Raw genomic sequence first — 25604 nt, forward strand, 5'->3', positions numbered from 1 at the left:
TAAGTAAATAATTATGTAGATAAATCTGTTCTTAAAAATATTTTAATGTATGTCAATAAAAATAGATAAGTTGAAGTAAAATTCAATAGTAGCGCAAAAAGCGTGGGTCGTTGCACAAAAGATTTTTAATAAATATTGTAAAACTATGGCATCGGAAAAAATCCCACTTCTTCCTAAACAGGTAAAGGAGTCAAATTAAAAAAAATCCAAAACTTAAAACTATTTTAAAAGTTTAGTTATTTCGATATTTTCTTAAAACTTAAATTGATTTTTAATATCTAATTTCTCTTTACAGAATTTCCGTAATACGATGGGCTTATACAAACAGTATTTTAGAATAACTCAGCAAGCATTGGGCCTAAAAAAATCCGATAATGGCAAAAATGGGATCGCATTGCAGATGCTTATTTCCCAACACGTTAGTCACGGTAAGTTTATTTATTTATGGCTTAATATTGAAATTGAACTATAGGAGCATGAAGAATCTATATAAAAATAATTTTTCAGAACCTTTTACACCAAATATTTTAATTTAATTTATTTTTCTATGTTTAGTTCCGCATAATAAAATCGTATTGATTTTACTTTTTCACACGCATTTCTTAATAATTTTATCAATTATCATTGTTTTGTTTCTCATAATAAACTATTGATTTAATTTTATCTCCCTAGATTTCAGTTGCTTGATTCTCTTATTTAAATTAATTGTTTACCAAAAATTAAACGATATCAATAGTAAACAAAATACATAAATATTATCATGTTTCTTCGTAAATATTTTATAAGGATTTCCTTGTATATAATAACCTTTAAACTCTAATAAAAATGCTGCAGAATAAATAAATTTACAATAAGGCATTAATAATTAAAGATTTTTACTAAAAAAACTAATGCAGTATTACTATCCTAGTAGAAGATATTTTATAGTATATATAAAATATTATTATAAAATTTTTATAGAATTATTTGTGTCAGTAATTTAAATGTCACTAAATGTATTTGAAATGTAATAAGCAATAACTAAATGATAATTTATCAAACGCTGGACCAGTATTCTTCTTTTCTATATTAAGATCTAGAATACTATTAATCCACAACTTCTATATGTGAATTTGCAATTGATGTATATTAAATTTATCAAATTGGTGATAAGGCTATCCACCATACTTAAGTCTCTATAAATAGCATAGAAATTGTACCAATTATACATATATCAGAATTAAATAATCTAGGTAAGGGTTGTTGATACATTTTCAGAAAAGATAAAAATGTTGCAAGAATTTCGTCATGACAGAAAGTGCAAGTAGCAAACAGTTAGTAATCTGATATTTCAAGAAACAAGAAATAAACCAAAAAAAACCATTACAATAGGTGCTCAGGTTTTAAGCATTAGAATATTGAAAGGCTAAAACTAATAAACAACAGCTTTGTTTGAATTAAACATGTGCAAAGGGGCAAGGATGTTGTTTTGTTTACAAACAAATTCATCAATTCTCTGTTGTCAAGTTTACACGGATTTTCAAAAGAGGAAATTTTCAGCTATATATCAACGTATGTTAATTTAGCTTATTGATGTTAGCGACTAGAAAGACAGTATCTTCTTTTTCGCAAAAACATTAATTTGGATGTCAGAACAAGAATTCTATGTCCTTTTAACTGCGCTATACAGTTTAGAAGATTAACTGCTGAAAAGCCTTAAGTGTGACGATTTAAGGCTTTTAAGTCATCATCTAATAGGTTTGCAGATGCGTTAACAGTGCATGTTATGGATATTATGGCTGGTGGAACTACGAATATAAAACTGCGTCGCTAAATTCATTAATGGAAATTAATTAACAGGCTGAAGAAGATAAAGGGCCCAACATATATATTCACCACTAGAAATCATAATTAAAGGTAAAATTAAAAGAGGGAGTTAGGAAAGAAGGAAAAGATCAGAGTTGTCATGGTGATCAAAAAAAGGGACTTGAAGAAGAAGAAGATGAGTTTTCTGTGCAAATAAAGAATGTTACTGCAAAAAACATCTTTGAATCCTATATCGGCAACTGCAAAAATCATATAGCATAAGAGGCCTTTATAGCTACAAGAATAGAATGGGATAGTTAGAGATATAAAAACTGAAAATTCATAAAGGTACGTTTCATGTATCTCCATTAAAACAATAGTGAAAAATAATTTGATGATCAGGTTTTAGAAAATTAGATACTCAGTAACAACTCTGGATATTATGCTATTTTAAGTAGTTTAAATGACATTTATTTATTAGGTAACATTGTCTAGGTATACTAAGTAAGTAACAAATTTGAGTATTTCGATCGAGACTTAACTGAGACTCAGTTGAGTAATCCAAGCAAGGACGCCTATTACGTAAATTATATAAGGTAGATATATTAATTAGTGTATTTTTTAGTAATGCATAGGATATATTTCAAGGAACTCGCTATGGAATGATTACATGTATGTATAGTGATCATTCAATAAGTTATGCACAATAGTAAAGTATTATTAGGGTAATCGCAGTTCAATTTAAAAAGAAAATCGCATATTCTCTTCATATTAAACCTTCATGCAGACCACACGAAAAACCACATTCTTGACTTACGCATTTCGTCTTCGTCAGATACCTTGATATTATACTGGCAGTTAATCTGTGCTATTTAACAACTTAGGATGAGACGACCTTGGAAATACCCAAGGTCGTCTCATCCTGCCTGACTTATGGGTGATAATTAACTTAAGCCTGGGAAAAGAATAAATAAAAAGTCAAAAATGGTTAAGATATAATATGTAACAGAATACTCAATTGCTTTTGGTTTTTATCGCCTACAACTCAAAAATAAAAAATAATAATATTAATAATAATAATAGATAAAAATTAAGAATAAATTCGTGGCTTAAATACTATTTTTTTGTGATTAATATTTTACTTTAAGAACCTCGAGGAAGTAACTAAAAGAGAATAATATACATATAAGTTCAAACTGACTGTTCATGTGCTAAGTGCTAAACATACACAGTTTTTTACACAAACGTTCCATTATTTTTAATTTAATGAGTTAATGTCACTTTTTAACTCAGGGTTGGATCTATTATTACTTGTAAAAACTTCACTGAATCTGCAATATACAGGGTGTTTCACTAAGCGTGGATTGCAACTATATCTCGAGATCTGTCAATTTTCCGTCATTGGATTTTTTTTAATATTATTAAAGTGGTCGAGAGAAAATGCTAGAAATTATTTAAAAATTTGGCCACTAGGTGGCGCAATAAAAAGGTCAATATTTTCCAAAAAATTCCTATAGAGGTACAGGTAATTTAAGTACTGAGCTAAAGATAACTTTTTTTCTAAATACGTATAAACTGTGAAATATTTTCCATCAATTGGGTTAAAAATTCATTGGCATATCGAATATAATAAAGTAGGGTACGGTCGCGAAAGTTTAATTGTTTAAATGGGTTTAACGTTTTAAACACTTAATTAAATTTGTTTAATATGGGCTTGCCTACAAGTGAAATCAAGCACAGTTGGTAAAAGATGTCATTTCTCATACAGCTCGGCAGCATTTTGATAGCAGAATCGAAAAGTGTAATAAATTTTTAAAAAAAAAAACTAAAAACCACAGTCGGCTATTTTTTCTACTTTTCAAATTTTTACCAAAATGAGAACTTTTGTCATTTAAAGTATGTCACTTGACATTAATAATACTTGGATTTCTCTTATTTCGCACCTTCCTTCGCAGTTGATCTAGGCATCAGATTAATTTAAATTATGTAAAAATAACGAAATTTCTAAGAATTCTGAAGTTATTATATTAAAGAGATAATTTAAACAACATAATTCTTTGAAATTTAAAGCATGCTTAAAGGCCAACGAGTTATAATCAAAAATAAGAACAAAAAACTTATAAATGTCCACCATTTTGTAAAATACAGTTCTCAATTCTGCTTCATTCCTCAATCCGAATTTGAAGTATTTTAAATACGCTGTACTATATCTTCTCTTATTGTGTGTGGCACATGTTTTATTTATACATATTGTCATTTATTCATTCCAATCAGTTATAGTCTAACACAGTAATATCGGGTGATCTAGGTGGAGATGGAAAAAAACTACACATTCCAATCCAGCGATCTGGGTAACTGCTACTTAGTAAATTACGTACTTGTGGTAGTACACCACCACATATTTATAGTAAGGTCAATGGGAACATTATCTAACAGTATTGAAAAGGTATTTTGTAAAAAGTTAACATGTAATTCACCATCTAAATGTTTATCAAAAAAAAATGGCCCAGTAAGTCTATTCCTGAAACGAGGGGTTTCCCGGGGCCAATAATGCATGTTATGCAAATTAACATTACGGCAACTAAAGAAACTAGCTTGATTAGACCATAAAATTTAAAAGAGGAACTGGAGATTCGTTGCACATTTCTCTAAGCCAATAACAATAGTCATTTGTCAAAATAATTTTCTGATAGAGCTTGGCATAAGGATATATATGATATAGATGAAGATTCTTTCAAAATTCGGAAGATCGAAGAATGACTACTTCTGACGAGGCCAAAATCTGAGCACTTAAAATACACGGCGAGCATGTTATACGTTTCCCTCACTGGTGTCATTTAAACAATGTAGTATCCTGAATTATCATAGATAATTATTCAAGCCACGTCATATTTACCTGTTTGAAAAAGAAAAAATTGAATGGAAAAAATTTAAATGGCTTTAAGTGTCTAGACATATTTTTTTTAAATTTCAATGTTGCTTATCGACCATTGGCTAAAACTACCTTAAAAAATTATTTTCTTGACAAAAATCCCATCTAAACTGTATTATTCATTCTGACAAATATAAGTGGAACTTTGGCGCCCAACATGTGAGTATTTTAAATGGACCATATTTCACAAATATCCCAAGCAGTATGAAAAAAGAAAATTTAATTTTCAGTATTGAAAGTATAGGCGAAACAACCGTATCTCCATAAAAACGCTATTTCTTGCATAGTTAACCCTACTACAGATTTAAATAGATTTTTGGACCTTGTTTTGAATAATATTTTATAGTTTATCCTTTTTCTGGCAAAAATTTCAATTTGACAAGGTGGATGGAAGTTTGGCGCCCAACATATGAGTATATTCAATGGATTACATTCCACAAGTATCCCGGAGAGTATGAAAAAAGAATATTGAATTTTCGATATTAAAACTATAGGGGATAAATCTTCTATCGCCCGTATGAGATATCTCAGGTACCAGTTCTACGCATTACAGCAGAGAAATAATGAATGTGATGGTTTATTCAAGTCACTCCAATCAACCATCGTCGACTATCTAGTTCTTCTCTAGTTCACCTAGAAAAGGCGATGATAATCACCCTGGACGTTCTAGCACACCAACAACATATAAACAATAGATTTATATTTGACTGATCTTTGGTATAAAGCGTAGAGAAATAATATTTGATAAATTACGTTAGTTGGGATGGCTTAATAGGGCTGACCTGTTGTCATTTCCAAGCAAGTCTGCATATAAAATGCATGTCAGCATTGGTAAAATTGACCAATTAACTTGGAATTTTTACTCGACAGTATAAACAAAATGCATTAATTAGCCTACTTCATCATTTTTTATTTATTAGAATTGTTTTATTTTTTCAAAACATATGCATGTACAAATATTTTTACAAATTTTTATTTGAGCAAAAATATAATACAAGGTCGTACAAAAAGTGAGTTTTTTGAATATGATTTTCTAAAGACGCATAGATAGCACCATCTACGAGTAACAGCTAAATTAAGGACAAATTCAAATATCTCATGTCAAAGAATCCCTAGGTACTAATCTTCGTTCAGAAATCGACATTAATTAGAAAATTATGCAGAAAAATAAATCCTTGACACTCTGTATCTTGAAAACCAAGCATTTTTAGACTAAAGGAACTGTTTACTTTCAATAATTACTCTGTAAAATATCAGATACTTACTAAATAACACCATGTACCCAGTAAGGATTCAAGCTTTTGCTGTTTTTTACGAACACATTTAAATTTGTTAGGTTCCTATAAATGATTTGTCAACATTTCATTTAAACTAGTATTATATGCCAGGCTTTAAGCAAGAAGTAAAAAATGATGCATTTCAAAAAATCACACAATTTAATTGTTTTCTTTCTGAGTATTAGTACTTTTACAATGGATAGATTTCTTGATGGTATCAAAGGCGCTAAAAAAAATGTAAATATATTAAAAACTAATAAAACTATGTTATTAATTTTAGTTTCATAAAAAAAAGCTGATGAGATTAAAAAATCATTACAAGTTTCCTTGTTAATGCGAGCATGTTCAACTTATTGGATCAATGGTTTTAAAAAATGCTAATACTATCAAAGGCTTTACTAACATCTAAGTTCTTAAACTGATACAAAAATTTAAATATTTTAATAGGCATCAAATTAAGTAAATTTGCAACTTTATTGCAAATATATACAATTCGTCATTACCTACGGATTCCGAGATCCTTCCATAAAACTTGAAATTTCCTGTATATAAATGGGTTAAGCTATTTTGATTCTTTCTAACATAAAAAGGGCAGCAGATGTTTAATTTGTTAGACTAGGTTAGCAAATTTGCTTAGGCCGGCACTGATATCTATACTTATTTACAAATGTAATTACCTCACTAAGTAAATAGGAACCTCGGTTACTACTTTGGCCTACGGTCATCAACCCGATAAACCTCGAGAAAATAGTTTCCAAGACCGCATTCTCTTTAACGTGGAGGTATCAAAAGGCATAAAAACGTTTTTTTATCAAACCAAATCCTGCTGGTTGACGTCAGACCTGCAAAAGGGATTCCCCTAGCTGATACGGCCGTATCTGATATAATAAAATAAACCAGTCCCATTATTTTAGAGTGTCGCCTTAAATAATGATACAGTGACCATCGGTTTTCGATTATTTAAATTTTAGAACGGTCTGAGTAAAAAAAAAATAAAAACGAAAATATGGGTTTGAAAGTAAAATTAAAAAACGAGAAGTTTATGGTATTTAATGAGCAAATAAAGAGATGAGGTGATATGTTTGAATATAACTATCGATAAATTTAAATTCGTTTGTAGCGGAAAATTTTTAGTTTTGTGAGTTTGGTAATATATTAAGAATTTTTTAAAAAAGTTATTTAATATAAATTCTAGATATAATTTAAATTTTTAATTAAAAAAAATTACTTAATTTTTTTAATATATTTAGAGTAGTTGTAACTTAGAGTATATCTTTATGAAACATTGATAATTTATTATGAAATTATTCTTATTAAGAAATTAAGTATCTCTTCAATAAAAATATTATTTTATGAGAAACTAAGATGTATTGTATTTAGCTGTAAAAATACATTTAAGTTTTGTCTCGATGATATGAATATTTTTGCAGAAAGTGGCTTTATTATAGAGATATAGTGATTTTTTCTTAATAATTTTATGAAAAAATCAATATAACAATTTTTTTGTTTCGTTATCAAACCTATTGTATAATATTTGCTCTTGTTTCTATTGATAAACCTATTGCATGTAATAAGCAGGAGCTCTAATGCTTTTTTATTAGAGCTAAGTTAATTTTTTTGCACTAATGAACTGAACATTTTAACGAAGATTATCAACGCGACAAATGAAAATCTAAAGAACTAAAATATCGAAAATTCAAACAAAATAACAATAATAGAAAAAGAAACAATCATAGAAAAAGAAAGTCTTTGTTAATTAAAGGTATGATTACCTCTGTTGTTAACAGCAGCTTGACATCTATTTGGCATGATGGTCTTTGTAAATTCGTAGCCATTGCTTTTGTATATAGTTCAGTAGCCTTATATAGAACACTATTCCCTAATTAAAAACCCGCCTATTTAACGGATCCTAAATGTGCTCTATAAGATTTTAGAGGAAGTTAGGAGGTTATACAGGCCATGGATTACCTGATCTCCTTTAACGAATCTCTAGCGCTTCTTGCAATATCTGAGAACATGCATTATCGTGCATAAGCATAACTCCCCCCAAGGTGAGGAATTGCGCTTAGCGTAGGTCTTATGATAGCTATGTGGATAATCATAGCTAGAATAAGACCCGTATGGATACTATAATCGACTGTATGGCTCTAGAATAGCGATGTACGTTAGCATAGGTCTTATTATAGCTATGAATATCCACATAAGGGCTATGTTAACGTACAGCGGTATTCTGGAGCCATATAGTCGATCATATCACAATTCGTCGAAAACTAGATCATGTTCAAAGAATGGCACGCCTTAGCACAACGGAAGCAACGAGAACTACATCAATCAGTGCCATAAAAGTTATGCTCTGTCTAACATCCCTAAACATAATTATATATCATCACAGATTTAACTAGCTAACACAACAGATACCCATTCGAATAGCGAAGTTTGGACCTCATAAAAATCGGCCGCCGCAGCAGCACTGATACCAAAGCTGTAATATATTGTTCGAAATGCGGCGCCCTGTTGCCAATATGTAAAATTAGAACCGTAACTAAAATAAAAGGACTTCGTCTTTTAAATTATGAAAATATGTATGTATATTAATTTGTATAAAGTATGTACAATATTTACAGTTAATTACAATATGACATAGTATGTACTTACAGTATGCATAATATTTATATTACAAAATAATAATTAATAAAATAAAAATAAATACATATTTACTTAGTCACTGATTTAAAACGTGGTTATTATAAAGTATTCTAAGCTGATTAATAAGCAAAAAAAAAAACAATTTTACTCGAAAATATACAAATTTAGTGTTAGAAATTTAAAAAGAAATATTATGTCGTATATAAAATAGTGATGTTAAAAATTTATTATTATTGGTATAGTCTCTATGATTTATATTTTTTTATGTAAAAGTATAAAAATGTAAATAAGAAAATCAGTATCTTGTATAAAAAAAAAATTTTATCGACTTTAAAAAAATGTTTATTAATTAAACAAATATAAAATGTATAACGGCAAAGGGGTCGAAACTTTAGTAAAATTCTTTAATGTGGATTAAAAAAAATATAAAGTATAAGTATTCAAGTTTTTAAATAAAACAAAAAATGGCAAGAAATATGTATACAGGGTGTTCCACAATCATTGTCAGAGGCTATAATATTTTAAAGATAAACATTTATACAAAAAATATTTTCAATATTTAGTTGTAGGGAAAACTACCTTCATCATCCCCCAGAAACCACTTCCAACTTTGTTTTGTTTAATGGCTCTCCCCTTATTTTTTTTTAATTTTTAGAATGTTTGTAAAATAACTAATTTCATTGCATAACAAAAATTATTATGTGTTAACATCAACGTAAGGAATTTTTCAATTTTGAAAATTAAAGGTTTTTGTGGCAAAAATAAGAATACTAAGTTTGTTTTTATTTCAATTTTCATTTATTAGTCGACATATTACATTAACTTGGTATTCTATTAAATAAAACAAAAGTGTTTTTATTGATTTATTTAAAAAAACACTAAAAAAAATTTGTGTTCCTATTTTTGCCACAAAAACCTTTAATTTTTAAAACTTATAAATTCCTTAAGTTGATGTTAACACAAAATGCTTATTATACGATTGAATTAGTTATTTTACAAAAATTCTAAAAATATAAAAAAATAGTGGGGGTGCCATTGAACAAAACAAAGTTGGGGGTGGTTTTTAGGGGATGATTTTGTAAGGGGGTAGTTTTTTAAATAATTTTGGGTAGGATCCTTACATTAAATAATTTTTTTTTTTTTTAATTTTATCTTCAAAAATAAGAGTTATAGCCTGTGATGTTGATTATGAGACACCCTGTATAGACTCGGAAAATCGTTTTAAAAGTTAAAATTTTGCTTTTATATAGAAAAAACTAATATTTTATAATTTGATGTTTTTTTTTTTAAATTTTTTAGTTTATTCGTGTTTTAAGTTTTTAATTTTTTATTTTTTATTGTGCAAAGTTTTTCGGGTCCATTTACAAAATTTATAAAGATTAGTATAAACAAGCTTTGTTAAAAAAAAAACTTTATGTTTATAGCAAATTTGATCAGCTGGTCCTAACCACTTCTAATTTTTAATTAAACTGTTTAATTTTTTTAAACTCATTTGAAAAAATGTGCATCGATTTTTCCACAATTGCGGTAACTTCTGTAGAAGGACTGACTAAATACGCGTTTTCGTGCCCACTGTAATTTTTATTTAAAAGAAATATTTGTGAAAGATCGGTTAGGTAGGTAGCTGATTTTAAAGAATGGGCACAATCTTCACAATTAAATTTTTCCAGCACTTTCTTTACTAGATACCCGGCGTAATACGAATTGCCACATTCTTCTAAAGAAGTTTTCGTCTTAAGGGACATTTTGACTTGATTTTTTGGTATATCAACAATATTTTCAATTTCAGGAGTTTCATTTGTTCCCAAACTCGTTGATGGGTTTGCTTTTTTTTTAGAAGAATCAATTAAAATTAATTGTTTGTCAGAATCAATTTCACAATTGGAAATTTTTGAAGGGGTCAATAAATCCGTTACGCTTTTAATTCTGAAAAATAATCGGAAAGATCTAGCCGTAGGATTAAGATTCCAGCCACCAGGTTGCCGAGCAATTGAAAAGAAATTTTCCAAAAAATCCTGATTTAATCTGTTAGCAAAAAATGATTATTTTCTTTTTTTTGGTCTTCATACAAAATTTGAATGGCAGTTATGGACTGAACCAGACCTTTAAAACACGGCGGCCTACTTTTTGAAATTTTCTTTATTTGTTTGTTTTTATTTAAAGTTTCACTCACTTTTATTAGAGACTCGAAAACACGTCTTCCTTTTTGCAAAATATCTATAACCCGTGTGTTTTGCGAACTTATTCCACAGTTATAAGGATTTTTGGAAAATAATCTTTTGCTATTAAGGGCGTCGAATAAATTATTCATAATTTCTAAGAATTCTGCCGTATTAGTGCCCGTTTCCCTATCAATAAAGCCTTTTGTGACAGACGTCTTAACGGCTGCAGCCATTGTATTAGAAAAAAGTTGTAGTGCCAATTTACAGGACATCTTTTCAAACGCATCAGGATTAATATGCTTATCAGTTATTTTTGGAAGAATTCTGGCCGATTGAGATGCCTTGTCAATTTCATAGATTTTTGCTATTATGTCAAAACAAATATTTTTATTAAATAATTCAAATCTTATTCCTGATTGCCAATTATTCCTGATGCTTTTGAAAAGATGAGGAACATCATACAATGCAATTATCTTTTTGCCGTTTACATAAAAGTATGGTTTATCTGTATTGACACCTAACAATTTCATTGCCCCGTATTATTCGTCCCTTGGTCACAAATTACAGTAACGGGTAAAAATCCAATTGTGTCTAGAATACTAAGAACGTATACAATTATTTTTTGTAAGTTTTCTTTACGAACTGAATTCTGGGAAAAAAGTAAGCTAATGGAAATTTCCAATTGAAATATATTCCCCTCATAGAAAAAACAAGAGCGTGATTAGCTTTTTTCTGAGTCCTACCTAAAGGTCCTAGGTCTTCAAATCCCTCTATTAGATCTAACTTTTTATTAAATTCTAAATTTTCCTTGATGCTTATTTCATCAAAAGCTATGAGACATTTTTTTTCATTTTTTTTCATTACCATAGCTTTTTGTTTTAAAAAAACTTGAATATCTTCGTCAATGCCCGTTTTAAAATCATTTTGTGAAATCCAGGTTTGAATAGTTGACAGAGCGGATAATACTATGCCTTTTTTTCTCAAGAAAAGGTAAGCCGATGGAGATTTATAGTGAAATGATAAACAAAATTCTTTTTCTTTTTGATTCCAAATCACACGTTTTTTACCTCTTAACTGCATTCCTACAAAAGTTTTTGCCACTGGTGATAAAAAAGTTAACAGCGGTAGCGGTGATGAATACATTAATTTGGATTTTTCTATTTTATTTTGTAATCTGAAAATAGTTGTCTTATAATTTTTATTCTTTTTTGTAATAAGTCTAATTTTTTTTCTTAATTTTAATTTTGTTGGAGTCTCAACATGATCTGGTAATGAAGTTATTTCACTGACAAACTTATTTTCCAATTCGTTATCATATTTTACTTTTTTCCTGGAAGAAACCTCCGAGCGAGCCTCCGAGCTAAGGTCAAGCAATGAACTGTTCATTTCTGCATACGTTTTCTTTGGAACTGATACCTGCAAATCTTCTGCGCAGTCGCTGGTAAACGGACTGCTGGTGTAAGCTGCATAGTTTTTCGGAACAGCGTCTTTCTTCAGGTAAAATTGTTTAGCTGTCCGAAAGTCCTCGCTTTTAAAGTGGTTTTAACATAAATATTTAGCACGTAAGGTTTTATCGCCAATACCAGCCAATTTAGCATTTCCTTAAATATAAAAAAAAATTGTTTAGCATTTGCGAAATTAAAATTAAAAAAATTAATTTTTTTACAGTTTTTTGTTTCATATTACACACTTTGTTGATAATGAGGACCGTAATTAACAAAAATTGTTTTATTTAATTCCCGACTTATTTACCTGCATCCCTTAGACCACAGATTTAACTAGCTAAGTAAAATCTAACTTAGTTAGTTAAATATGTGCTTAGACTGATCATTTAAAATATTTGCATGTATTTCCCAAGTCCCAGAATACAAGTGTCCAACCAGTATATTTTTTACATTTAATTTTACGGTATTAAAATGTCAATATTAAATATATATATCGTCAAAATCTTTTTAAAATAGTTTCGAACAATAATTGAATTTTAATAAACAATAATTTATTTAATCAATTATTAAGAATTCATGACCTGTGCAATTTCTTTAAAGGCATTAAAAAATTAACTTCTGAGGGAACTTAACGTTAACATTTAAAAATTTTAATAATTTTATTAAAAATCTGGTAGTCAGTTAGGTAAATATGTATGAATAGTTAATTTTGTAGATTTTAAAATAAATAAAATAAATAACAAACAAAGGAAAAAATTTAAATTTTAATATTTTTGCCTAACAGATTTTCAATTTATTTTAAAATTCCTAAAAGTCATTAAAACACTAAAGGCTTATTAGAAATGGTTTTCTAATTTATTCGAACTCTAACCATTTATGATATTTCAATTTTAAGACACTGACCAACCGGCATAATTATTAAATGCCTAACATTGAATTTTTGTCACAAAATATCTTGTCGCTTCGTAGGTTGGTGGCAAGAGGAAGAGGTGAAGCACCCCTTGGGCCCCATGCACCTCAACCCCAAAATCTTAAATGGAACCACCCTTTTTGTGGTACCTCAAATTAAAGTTCTTTTTGAGTAGTATTCACCTGCATAAGATTTTTTCAAAATTTTATACAGGGTCGCATTAAAAGTTTTCAAATTGTCACCCTGTATATAGTTACCCTATACTAGTTATATCTGTGATACTATTATAATGAGACCACCATACCATAAGCATGAATAGCATATTTTTAGATAAAAAATAACGCACCCTCCTTATTATTTTAAATTATAACCAAGAAAAAGAAGCTTAATTCTTAAAATCTAAAAAATACTTACCACAATTTATTATCCATTGGTCACAAATATCCTTAGTTTTAACTGGAAACCTAAACATTCGACTTGTAGAGTTTCTTCGTGAATTTCCACAATTAAAATATTCACATCTACCACCACCCGGGCGCGGGCAGGTTTTTTTTGGAATAATATTCATTGTTATGCAATACTTTAATACAAACTCAAAAAAAAACTTAAATTTACACTAAACACAAAAGTTTAAACTAATTACAAAACAAAACGCAATCAATTGTATAATAATGTATATCAATTATAACACAAAACAAAACGCAAATACCTCGGCAAATTGCAACTAAAATAATATCGTAGTTTTAACCCCATACCTCAGGTTTTTTTCTTCTAACAAGCGGAGAGACCGACCGGCGCGGCGCCGGCTTCCACCAAACTTGGCAACAATGGCGACGTAAAACGCCGATGGTTAGCCCGCTCAAAAAGCCGGCTAACATTTGGGGTCCCGCGATTTTACTATTCGAATGGGTATCTGTTGCGTTAGCTAGTTAAATCTGTGATATCATCAAAAAAGTTGTCGGACTTCTAATAATGCGCTTTCTTTACTCTACTTGACTGAACACATGTGTGTGGATAGGCTTATTGTAACAATATTGTAAACACCGAAAAACCAACTAATCCGTCATTCCGTAATGACACCAGTGGCACGACAAGGTTAGATGTCAAAGGTTAGCGCAAATTTTCCGCAACAGCGTTCTGCCGAGTATATAAGGAGCCGCATTGCCGATAGTTATTGGTTGTTAGTTCAGTGAAGTAAAGTTCGGAGTATTGGCGCGATATTTAAATCAGACATAAATAGTTGTAAGTAAATATGGATCATATTATTGTGGTAGAAAACTCGTTTAAGGACCACATGAAAAATCTAGAAGAAGAGTTCCGGAGCTATGCAATATCTTAGTTACGTCGTTTTCAGTCAAAGACTTGCTGTTAATAGAGCAAAAGTGCAAACTGTCAAAGATTGACCAGTGCCTAAAGACTAATGACTAACGATAGATAGAAACACTTACTACCACATACTATATGTAAACTGATGCGTAAAAAATGTTACTGACGCTTTGTGTAGGGATTTGCCAACATCGCAAAATCATTGAACAGCGTGACAGAAAGATTTTTACTTGTTAAGAACCATCATCGTCGCTCATACTTCGCAAAATAGGGATCTTGTAAGAGAACAAGAGAAAGATCCCGATTTCCAGGTAGTCATTACCTGGATAAAAGAGAGGAAAAAATCAACTTGCGAAAAAGCTACAAAGTACTCATTCAATGTCATGTCATGTTGGCCACAATAGTACTCTCTAATTTAGGAAGATGGACTCTTAAGGCGAAAAATGATTGACAACGACAGCAAATTCTTGTGACTAAATGTCGAATTTCGGAATTACTAGAGAAAACCCATGCCGGTATCTCAGTCAGTAGAACTTGGGAGTAAGACTCTAGGAAAAGTGAGGGAAATATTTTACTGAGTCAATAGCAAAGCAGACGTAAGGGAGTGGTGTACGTTAGTACATAGTAGGGAGTCCCTTTGAAAAGATTGTTATTGATATTGCTGGCTTGTTTTTTAAATCGGAAGCAGGGAATAAGTACAGATGGACTGCTTTAGCAAATGGGTTGAGGCGTACACTCTATGAAATCAGAAAGCCCCTACTATTACCAAAATCTTAATAAAATAACGGTCTGTTGATTTGGTGTACCCTTAAAGCTAAATAAAGACCAAGGATGAAATTTAGAATTCTGCTTGTTCCAGAACATCTGTTAGCAGCTTGGAATCAAGAAAATGAGAACAACCGTATTACATCTGCATTTAGATGGCATGGTGGGACAAATGAATAGGACCATTAATCGGTATTTGGACAAAGTAGTCTCTAGCCACCAAAGAGACTGGAATAGATTTCTTTATTTATTTCTCCTGGCTTATCGATCCGCCATCCATGAAAACACGAGTCTTCGGCCTATGTCAACGAACTGCGTATGGGTTTTAGTCATAATCAAGTGCCTAGTTCCATTCAAGATTCCAGCGAGGCGATGGAAGATGCATATGTCAATGTTGTAGACCAGTAGTACAACAACGGTGACTTAGTTTGGTTTTGTGACCATAAGAGGTGGAAGGGTCTATCACCAACACTTCAAACATCCTGGGATGAGTCCAAAAAAGTGCTGGAAGCCATCGAGGTTGTTCTTTTCAGAATACAAAAGTCGCCGAGATTAGCATAAAGGACATTGGTATCAATCGGACAGGCTTTTGTTTCAAAACTAAAACAGGTTTGGGCTGCGAGGTATACTCCAAACTACTTTAATTAAACATAGTGTACAATAAATATTGTATTGAGTTTGGTGTTTTTACAAATAATAATAAACCAGAATTTTCAAGATATGATAGACAGAAACAGTAAAATATGAGAGTCCTTTAGTCTCGACTGTCCAATGGAAAAAGATGATTTAATAGTTAATAAGCAAACACGGCATAATTGCATTAAGTTCTTAACAGATTACCCAAGTAATTAAGGAATTCTGCTGTGAACTCAACTCGTATGTGATGCCTAATAAGGAAGCTGTACATCAGTATACCCTAGTGTGCAACGCAGGCTCAAGAGATATACCAAAAACATTCTTAGATGAAAAATAATTTAACAAAAAAATGAAGAACAGAAAATGCTCCGAAGATGATTGCATCACAGTGGAAACGCTCAAACTTGCAGGAAATAGACTGACAAAAATAATTCAAATGTTGCAACCGACCATTTATAAACATTATAAATGCATTAATTAATGCAAGAGTAGACGCATGCAAATATGTGAGTTTTACCTATGGCCATGTATGATCTGGAAATGATAACACTAAACCAATATAGCGTGAGTATACTTAGAGTAGCTCAGAAAAAAATGAAGAGAGCAATGTTGGGAATCTCTTTAAGAGGTAGGACAAGAGATCAGGAAATAAGGAGGAGGACTAGAGTCGTTGCTACAATCAAGAAATGTGTCGAGTTGAAATGGGCCTGGGCGTGTTACGCAGCGAGACAAGATTAGGAGAGATAGACAAATACAGTGATACGGTGGCGGCCTAGAGAAACAAAGAGAAACTTAGAAAGATCATAGAGAAGATGGACGGATGACATCAGGGAGATAGTCGGTATAGATTGGATTGGACTTACCCAAAACCGACACGAATGGAAAAGTCACGGAGAGGCCTACGTCCAGAATTAGATTAGAGAAGGTCAATGAGGAAGAAGAAGAAGTGGAAGAAGAAGAAGAAGAAGAAGAAGAAGAAGAAGGCATCAGATTTTACTGTAGAACTCTGTCCTATTCTCTTTCTAGTATACATGGTGTTTCAGAACTATGGGATCATACTTCTAGAACACTCAGGTTACTCAGCGCAGTAAAAAACATTTGAGTATAGAGACCCATGTCCGGAAAAGGGTCACGACGGCACTATGACCCTAAGATGCGTTAAAATTTAGAATAGCGATGAAATTTTGTACATCATATCATGACAATAATTATTTAAAATGTCAATTATTCAAAAACCTGTATACACCGATTTAAACGTCACACCTGATTTCCTCGGACTTGACTAAAAACTTGATAGTCCTTTTGAATCATTTCAACTGCTGCTATAGTTCGTCCGATAAACTTTTGTTAGTTTTTAAGTTTCCCCAAAGGAAAAAATCTAGCGGCTTTAAATCGGGTAACCTAAAAGGCCAAGTAACTGCGCCAACTCTGGTAATCCAACGGTGCCCAAACCGCTCAGCCAAATCCTTACAATTGGTTAGTCATGCAGTGGCCTGGGAAAGTGGGTGGTACCAAATCGATTAAGATTAAATCAGAACAAAACCAAAAATATATTTTTTCCTATATAGTTTTTCTATTAGAGAGTGTAGGCATAGTTAATAGACTCTGGATGCAGTTGTAACTTTCCTTGGTGTTTGTTATTCTGGATTCGGAACTTGGGATTGACCTGGCAGTTCCACGTTGGGAAAAGAGTTTCTTAAAAACAACTTCTAATAGAGTATTTAACCAGCGACATCTGGAGAGAAATGTAAATCACATGACTTGTCAAACAGCTACAGAAGCCAGATTATCCCGCAAATCTTTTAGGAAAAATTTTTAAATGAAAATTTTTTTCCCTATAAACTGCTCAAATTTAACTTTGTAATAATGATCACAATAGAAAAATTTAATTTTGTTAAATTGTGATAGCTAGAATTACTGTAGTATTTCGGCTCATCAAAAATATTGACTCTAGTGACGAGTGCACTCACTATTTAAATGGACTAAGATGCAATTATTAGTCCGTTGCTTATTTAAGGAAATTTAGATAGCAAGACGAATGCTATTATGCTTAAAAAATCTTTCGAAATTCTTCAATTAGAGAATCAGAGAGACGCAGACAGCAATTTAAATTAGGAAGAAAATATAATACATTTTCTTAAATTTACACTATAAGTTTTCAAATTGTCATCCTGAATACAGACCAATTATTTAAATTTAGGACAAGTTTACCTCCAAATAGGTACAAAAATAAATCTCATGGTGACTCATATTTAATTTAGGGATTACCCATAAACATTGCATAATACGGTAATTCAACATATTTTCAGCAACCTTGTACTGTTTTACTACCGCAAAAAACCCGGACCCTTGAGTGTTTTTTGGGTTAAAGATCTGACCATAATTATATTATTAGTAAGTGAATATTATCTCACCACCACTTTCACTATCACAATAAACGCCGAGACGACCGAACGTCCTTGGATGGCATGAAATAATGTAATTAGTGCATTTTGTACAGTACTGCGAAATATTACATAAACACCAGGTACGCACATAAGCCGTACTCATAATTGTTGGTTTAGATTACTTAACTTCAGTATATTTTTGGTAATATGTAGATGTAAACGTATTTTTTTTTGTGTATGTGAGTATGTACTTGAAATTTTGTATGTAATGGTGTGCTAATTTCAGGAGCGGTCAGTCGGCCAGAGAAAATTGTTATTATTTAATAGGTTCATTTCGTTATGTAAATATTAATAAAATATTTTATCATAAGACAGCTTTCAGAAAAGCAAACTGATAAAACCATGTGAAATTGTCAGGTCGACGGAGTAATTTTGATTAATAATAATTTAGCTATGTATGTACGGGTTAAATATAATTAATTGTTTTTGTGTATAAGAAAGAGTACTAATCTTATATTATGTATTACGTATAATTTCAGTCATACTCGCTTCTATTTTAAGACTCTTAAATACATCAATTTATTCATTAGAAAAAAAACCCTGTGAGAGTTATCACAAATACTTTTGAAGCACATCGACTCTCCCCTAAAAATAGTATTAAAAACTATATCTTGTTTGGATATAACATAGAGTAGTGGATCTCTGGAACACAACAAAACGTTTTTAAGCCAAACTCAGTCGAAGCTCATTTAAATAGGGAAAGGTGTCCTAAAATGATATAGTATGTAAGAGCTACTGGCGCCATCTAGTCAATAGTTTGCTTGCATGTCAAATAAACTATCAGATAACATTAAGGTAAACAAAGGTCTAAAACAAGGCTGCTGTCTTACCAGCTCCTTTTAAAATCTATTTGGAATATTTAACATCCCACTTACCAACAATCATTAATTTATTCACAATCAATCATTGTGCTTTGCTGACGATGAAGTGGTAATGGCTCAGGATCAAGACGACTTAGAATACTTGACACGAAAACTCATAGAGCAATACAGAGAATGGGGGTTGGGTGTAAATATAGACAGGACAGAGACAATGTGTATTGGAGGAATACAACAGGATTTAATATTAGAAATTGGGAAAAAATCAGACAATGTGAAGAATATAAGTATCTAGAGTTAAAAATAACACAGGATGGTAATCTAAACCAAGCAATAGGAGAGAGGAATATACAAACCAGAAGAGCAATATCGATGTTAAACGGCATCTTATAGGACTAGACAGTATTCAAAATAAATAAGCAAAAAATATATAATACAATAGTTCAAACTATTATACCGAACGAAAGTTAAATGCTACAGAAATGCATTATTGACAAAGATCTGCAGAAAAATCGAGACAAGAAAGGATAATAAATAACGGTATCAGAGAAATTATGAAAGTAGAACATTAAATAGTAAATGACATTAGGACGAAGCAGTTGGTATGGTAAGGCCATACCAACAGGTTCAAAGAATTATAGTTAACAGACTTCCAAAGAAAATAATAAACTGGTCACCTCTCGGTCGAAGAAAACGTGGAAAGGCCAAGAAAAAGCTAGAGAGAAGACATCGATAGGAAGATAAGTGAATGAGATGTTAAAAAACTTATAGAAAGACAGACAGGGATGGCGGCTGAAAATCGGAAGACGTCCTAAAACGTTATAAACCTAATACGTACAACTAAGATCATCCATCAAATTTCAGACCCATAGCCTTCCTTCCTACGTTTAGCAAGCTTGTAGAGAGATTTGTAGGAACTAGAATGATGGAATTTTTAAATCAACAAAATGTTCTTAACCATCAGCAGTTTGGATTTCGAACGAAACTGGGTACATCTGACACTATTTTCAACTTTTTGGAGAGTCTGTACTTGGGGTGGAATGCTGGGGAGAGTGCGACGGCTGTGGTCCGCCACTTATCTAAGGCGTTTGATTGTGTAAGACACAGGATACTGCTGCAGAAGCTAGAGACCTATGGATTTAGAGTAGTTGCTCTTGTACGTAACGTACCCAGTGTACGTTCTTATCTACCTGGAAGAACACAAAGAGTATTCTTTGACAATAATGTGTCAGCTTGCTATAGATACGGATGTGTCCCAAGGTTCTGTTCTTGGACCAATGTTGTTCCTACTATATGATAATGATAACTCTCAAATTCCAATTGGGGACAAATTTACTATCTTTGGGGATGATACACCAACATTTTGACATAACACTGACCCTAGAAGATTTAGAAATATTATTGATGAAGATTTAATTCTTGTAAAGTCATGGTAGGAATCTAATCGATTAGCTTTTAATGTTTCTGAAACTAATATTTTAACTTTTAAATGCAACTTGAGAATTGTCACTCTGCAAAATGCAACAATAAGTCTAATTAACATTTGAAAATTATATCCCCTCTTTAATAGGAAAGCTATCATCCAATTGTAATGCTATTAGAGTATAACAATTGCATGATAGCACACCTCTCTTATTGAGTCTCATCTGAGATATGATATTGTGTTTTGGGGTGTGTGCTCTCCGAACAACTTTCTCTTTACTTCTACGTATCCCAAAAAGTGAGCAGATTAGTCCGTCTATTGTGGATGAGGGCAGAAGGCTTCTTAAACATCTACCTCATAAAGTATAAATAAAAAGTAAAATTATAAAAAAAAACTCTTAATTGCAAAAGCATTTTATTCTTTAGACGAGTATTTTAATACAACATTTTAATAGTGAATAGATTTGCATAATTTGATGTAATTTTTTACTACATTTTTACCTATGATGTTTGCTTTGTTAACAACATTACGTTAGTAACAATAAATCTATTTTTGATTTTAACTTATACTTTGACTTTTAATGTAATAACTTGCAATAAAAAGTCTAAATCTTAATCAAGTTAAAAAGAGATAGCGATATTGCATTTTGCCTACTTTGGCTCTACTAAATACAGTTTGCTTTATGTATAAATAATTGTTCCATGTATAAGGTATTGGCACTCACTAAAGAAATTTACCGAGCCGAAGACAATTTAGATAAAACAGTTTCAAAAATTTACAATTAAACACTAGTTACAAACTTTACTCAAATCCGATTAATAAAAAAATGTTTTGTGTTCTGTTCACGTGATCTAAAAGTGCAGTATTATAGCAAAGTTATTTACATTTCTTTTAAACCGTTATATAATAATAAACAATACTAATATAAAACTTAAGTCAAATTATTGACATAGAGAATTAATGGCACTTTCGGTGAAAAAATATGTAAAAGGATAATTTATTAAGTCAAAAAATAATATATTTTATTACACAGTTTTCTGACTCTTAAAAAAATATTTTTTATTTTCAGGTCACCTGTCTGTTGTAATTATTGGTCTATTTACGTTAGCGATGGGAATTATTTTGTCATCGATACCATGGCTCGATTATATTATACTTAAGGTAAGTTAATTATAAATAAAAGAATTTAGACAATCCTGTTTGCTTAAGTAATTAGTAAACTTAACAAAAATGCGCAAATATGTCTACGAAATCATTATGAGACAGTGGATTATTTTCGGATGAGAGGGATCATTGATCCTATAATGTTTGATAATGGTTTTATTGATATAAAATTAGCATAAGTTATGTAATTATATTGGCTTAGTTAAATACGTAATTGAGAAAATTCGTTTTTGAAACTAGAAATTAAAAAAAGAGAAAAATAACATTACCATATAAATTTTAATATACATAATCAAGCTTATAATTATGTATAAGGTGGGTATTTTATTTAAGTCCTATACCTTGTGTCAGGATATCTAAAAAAATTATTTGTTGGGTGTGGCAAGTGTGTGAAAATCTACTTTTTTTAAATAATGACTTGAGACTATAGCTAGAGAATCTGTTAATTTATTTATTCATTTCGGAATATGCAGTATGTCTACGGATTGAGTGGCCTAGTTGTTTATACACTTTTATCAATAATGGTAGTAATATTGGCAGGGGACAATATTCGGTATATAGGCCTAAACCCCTTATTGCCTCCAATTATCCCTAGTCTGTTCCGAATCCACGGTTTCTTTCTTTGATTTATATCTTAAAAATAGATCACATTCGGTGTTGTTAAAAACCAACAATGGAAGTTTGGAGCACTCAAAGTATCTTGACTTGGAAATTGGTATTTCTCAGGGCTCCATATTGGGACCTCTTTTATTTTCGATTTATGTTGCGGATATGCATAACTGTATTAAACATTGTAAATTACAACAATATGCTGATGTTTCTCAGATATACGTGCCATTAAATTTTTTAAATTTTTTTCTGAGACACTTATATGAAAGCATGAATATTGAGATTAATGGAGAAAAAATTCCAGTAGTCAATGAAGTAAAAATATTAGGATTGACTTTAGATTCTAACCTTTGTTTTGAGATACACATAAAGAACAAATTACATACAACATAGGCTATATGCGTCTCAGAAATCTGTACAGATTTAAAAATGTCTTAAAGAGTAAAACCAAATATTATTTCTGCAATAGCCTTATTCTTTCCTTACTCGACTACGGTGATATCGTATACTCTAATTCTATAACATCTGAGCTTTCTAGATCCATACAAAAATTGCAAAATAGCTGTGTAAAATTTTCTTATGGCGCAGCCTATCGGGAGCATATCACACCTTATTTAAACATAAATTCTATTTTAAATATGGAAAGGAGAAGAAAATTTTACATATATGCCTTTATGCATAAAATAATAAAATCGGGTCAACCCCTTATTTAAATAGGTTATTTACTACTCTCTCACATTTACACAATACTCGTAATGCTGAAAGTTTTAGAATACCTCAGCATAGAAGAAGTAACTTCCAATTCATTTTCGGTTGTCGGAGTTACAATGTGGAATAACTTGCTAAATAATATTAAAGATTTGCCACTTAATAAATTTTACACCAAGGTTAAGCAAATTCTTCTCGACTCCCAACGAGATGCCTAGTAGTATGTTTAACATAAACTGCAAAATCAACTAACACCAAAGATAAGCTGGCCTGTTTAATCTTTCTTTTGTAGTTCTCTTTTGTCTATTCTTGTTGCCTTCCGTTGCATGCCAGTTAAATTGCTTTGTCATTTTAGTTTCTGCCCTTTTTAGTTTTAGTTTTGTTCTTTTTTAGGTTAATTAGGATTTTTTTTATATTTATTTATAATCTTTTTAGTTTCAGTATGATGGTTTGTAATGTCATTTTCTTGTTAAGGTCTGTTTCATGCAATAGCGCTATCGGTTTTATATAATCTCGAAGCAGTTCCTTTTACCAAAAATTGTCAAATTTTATTTTCTCATGTAATTATATTTATAACTATTTTTTTTTTGTAATAAACTTTTTTTGACTTAGTCTTTGCCCATGACCAGTATTCTAGGATATGAGAAATGTGTCTCATACGTAGTCTAAGGCAGGGACCGTGACTATTTGGTGAGAGATGAACCGATCCTGGCGAACTCGTCGGCCCATTTACTGCACACCACTCCGTCCTTAGAATTCAATCAAACTTGGACTTTTTTCATCCCACCCAATGTGTCTAGTGCATTCCTGCACACTGAAACAGTTTAAAACCGGTTCTGGGTGCTTGGATGGTCTTTATACCAACTTGTCGATCGGAGTAATTGATTATTTCGATTTCTGAGTCCTTTGTGACTTCTTCCCTTGTAGCCACCTCCAGAATGGTGTTCGCTTGAAAGACAGTCGATTATCTCCCAAGTAAAAAAGGTTATTCTTGAATGGTCAACATAATAAAGGGTATAAGGTCAACATATCTCCTTCATTTCCACATCACATAGTTACAGGCTGTTTATGCATGTTTAAACTGTGATTTAGGAAACAAAGTAACAAAACATTTCATTTACTTTTGTTATTACCAACGTTTTTGTTTGAAATAACCTAAAAGGGTAAGTTGGTGAATAAGAAAAGAGGTAAGATGACGAATTCGTCACTTACCCAAAACAACAGAAAGAGAATTAATTTTAAAGAACATAGGAGAATATCGACAACTAGAACTCAACTTACATAAAATTGGGGAGGCTAATATCATGCCAGAGTCAGTGCCTTCAATTTCTGGAATAATCACTAGTAGACAGTCATTCCATGCCTTCAATTTTATCTTGTCAATTAATAAAGCCACCACAAGCCCCAATCAAGAAAATCAAAATTGCAACGTTGTCGAAAAAAACTACCTTCTCCAATCCTGTCCACTACACCGATGAAAAATGCTATAGAAAAAAAAAAACGAAAAACTAGACAAAGAACAAAAAAAATTATTAAAGTCACTTCAAAAGCCACAGATACTGAAAACGACCAAAAAATATTACAAAAAATAAAACATAGCACACCTCAAAATGACAGTTATCTGATTCTTCTTCTTCAGAGAGTTCAATAAAAATACTTTACAATAACTGTAATAACGATGTAGATCTGAGAATGAAAAAGATGATAAAATGTGTTTGATTTGCAATGAAGAAGGCAAAAACAATGATGTGACACGTGCTCTAAATGGACTCATTGTAAAAGCACGTATCTAAACTTAAACGAATCAATGGCCAAAGTATGGGTATGCGACTTTTGTTAGAATTAGAATTAAGAAAAATTTGTCCAAACGAAGCCAACGACAACGTTTTTTTTTTGCAGTTAATTTTTGTTATTTTTCAAGTTTTGCAGTACAATTTTTGTTATTTTTCCGTTTTCTATCTGTATTGTTATGGCATATAAGTAAAAAACTTTGCCAAACAAATCAATAATTGGCAAAAACCTATAGACCTTTAATTTTTTTGCCACTATTTTCTTCTGCTTAGCCATTACAGTTCTTCAGCTAACCAACGCTTGTAGGAAAGATATCGTACATTGCATCTTTTTAAGAAAGATTATATGATTAGAAATGTGTTTAGCTATGATATTTTAAACGTTGATTACAATGACAAGTGGAGTTTAAAATATTACTAACAAATTATTTTTAGTTTAGAAAAAAGCGTAATTTGGATATTAGCCTTAAGTACGCCAACTAACCCTCCTTTCCTCTATCACGTTTTAGTTACTTTAAAACTTTCTGTAGAGAACTAAAAAGTATTTTGGGTATGTCAAGTTACGAGTTTGGAATCAATCAATCAATTAATTAATCAAATATGCTTTATTGTCAAAAAAATTTAAAAATTTTGTAGACAAAGCTATACATAAAAAGCAAAGCACACAAATATAGACATCAAAATACAAGTACTAAATAAATATATACAAAAGACATAAATGTACCTGGTCAAATTTCTTATACTAAATATAAAAAGTAAGA

The 25604-nt window shown here is 31.0% G+C and overlaps 1 protein-coding gene across 5 annotated transcripts in view; it reads left to right on the forward strand.

Moving 5' to 3' along the window:
- LOC126738561 (scavenger receptor class B member 1-like) overlaps positions 1–25604 on the forward strand; it is a 210344-nt gene that overhangs the window by 101748 nt on the left and 82992 nt on the right. For all 5 annotated transcript variants that reach the window (XM_050443948.1, XM_050443946.1, XM_050443945.1 and 2 more), the window contains exons 2-3: positions 296–428; positions 21642–21733. In XM_050443948.1, the coding sequence (XP_050299905.1) occupies positions 311–428; positions 21642–21733 (210 nt within the window). In that variant the 5' untranslated portion in view covers positions 296–310. The remainder of the gene's footprint in view (positions 1–295; positions 429–21641; positions 21734–25604) is intronic.

The sequence above is a fragment of the Anthonomus grandis genome, chromosome 7, assembly GCF_022605725.1.
Source record: "Anthonomus grandis grandis chromosome 7, icAntGran1.3, whole genome shotgun sequence".
NCBI lineage: Eukaryota > Metazoa > Arthropoda > Insecta > Coleoptera > Curculionidae > Anthonomus > Anthonomus grandis.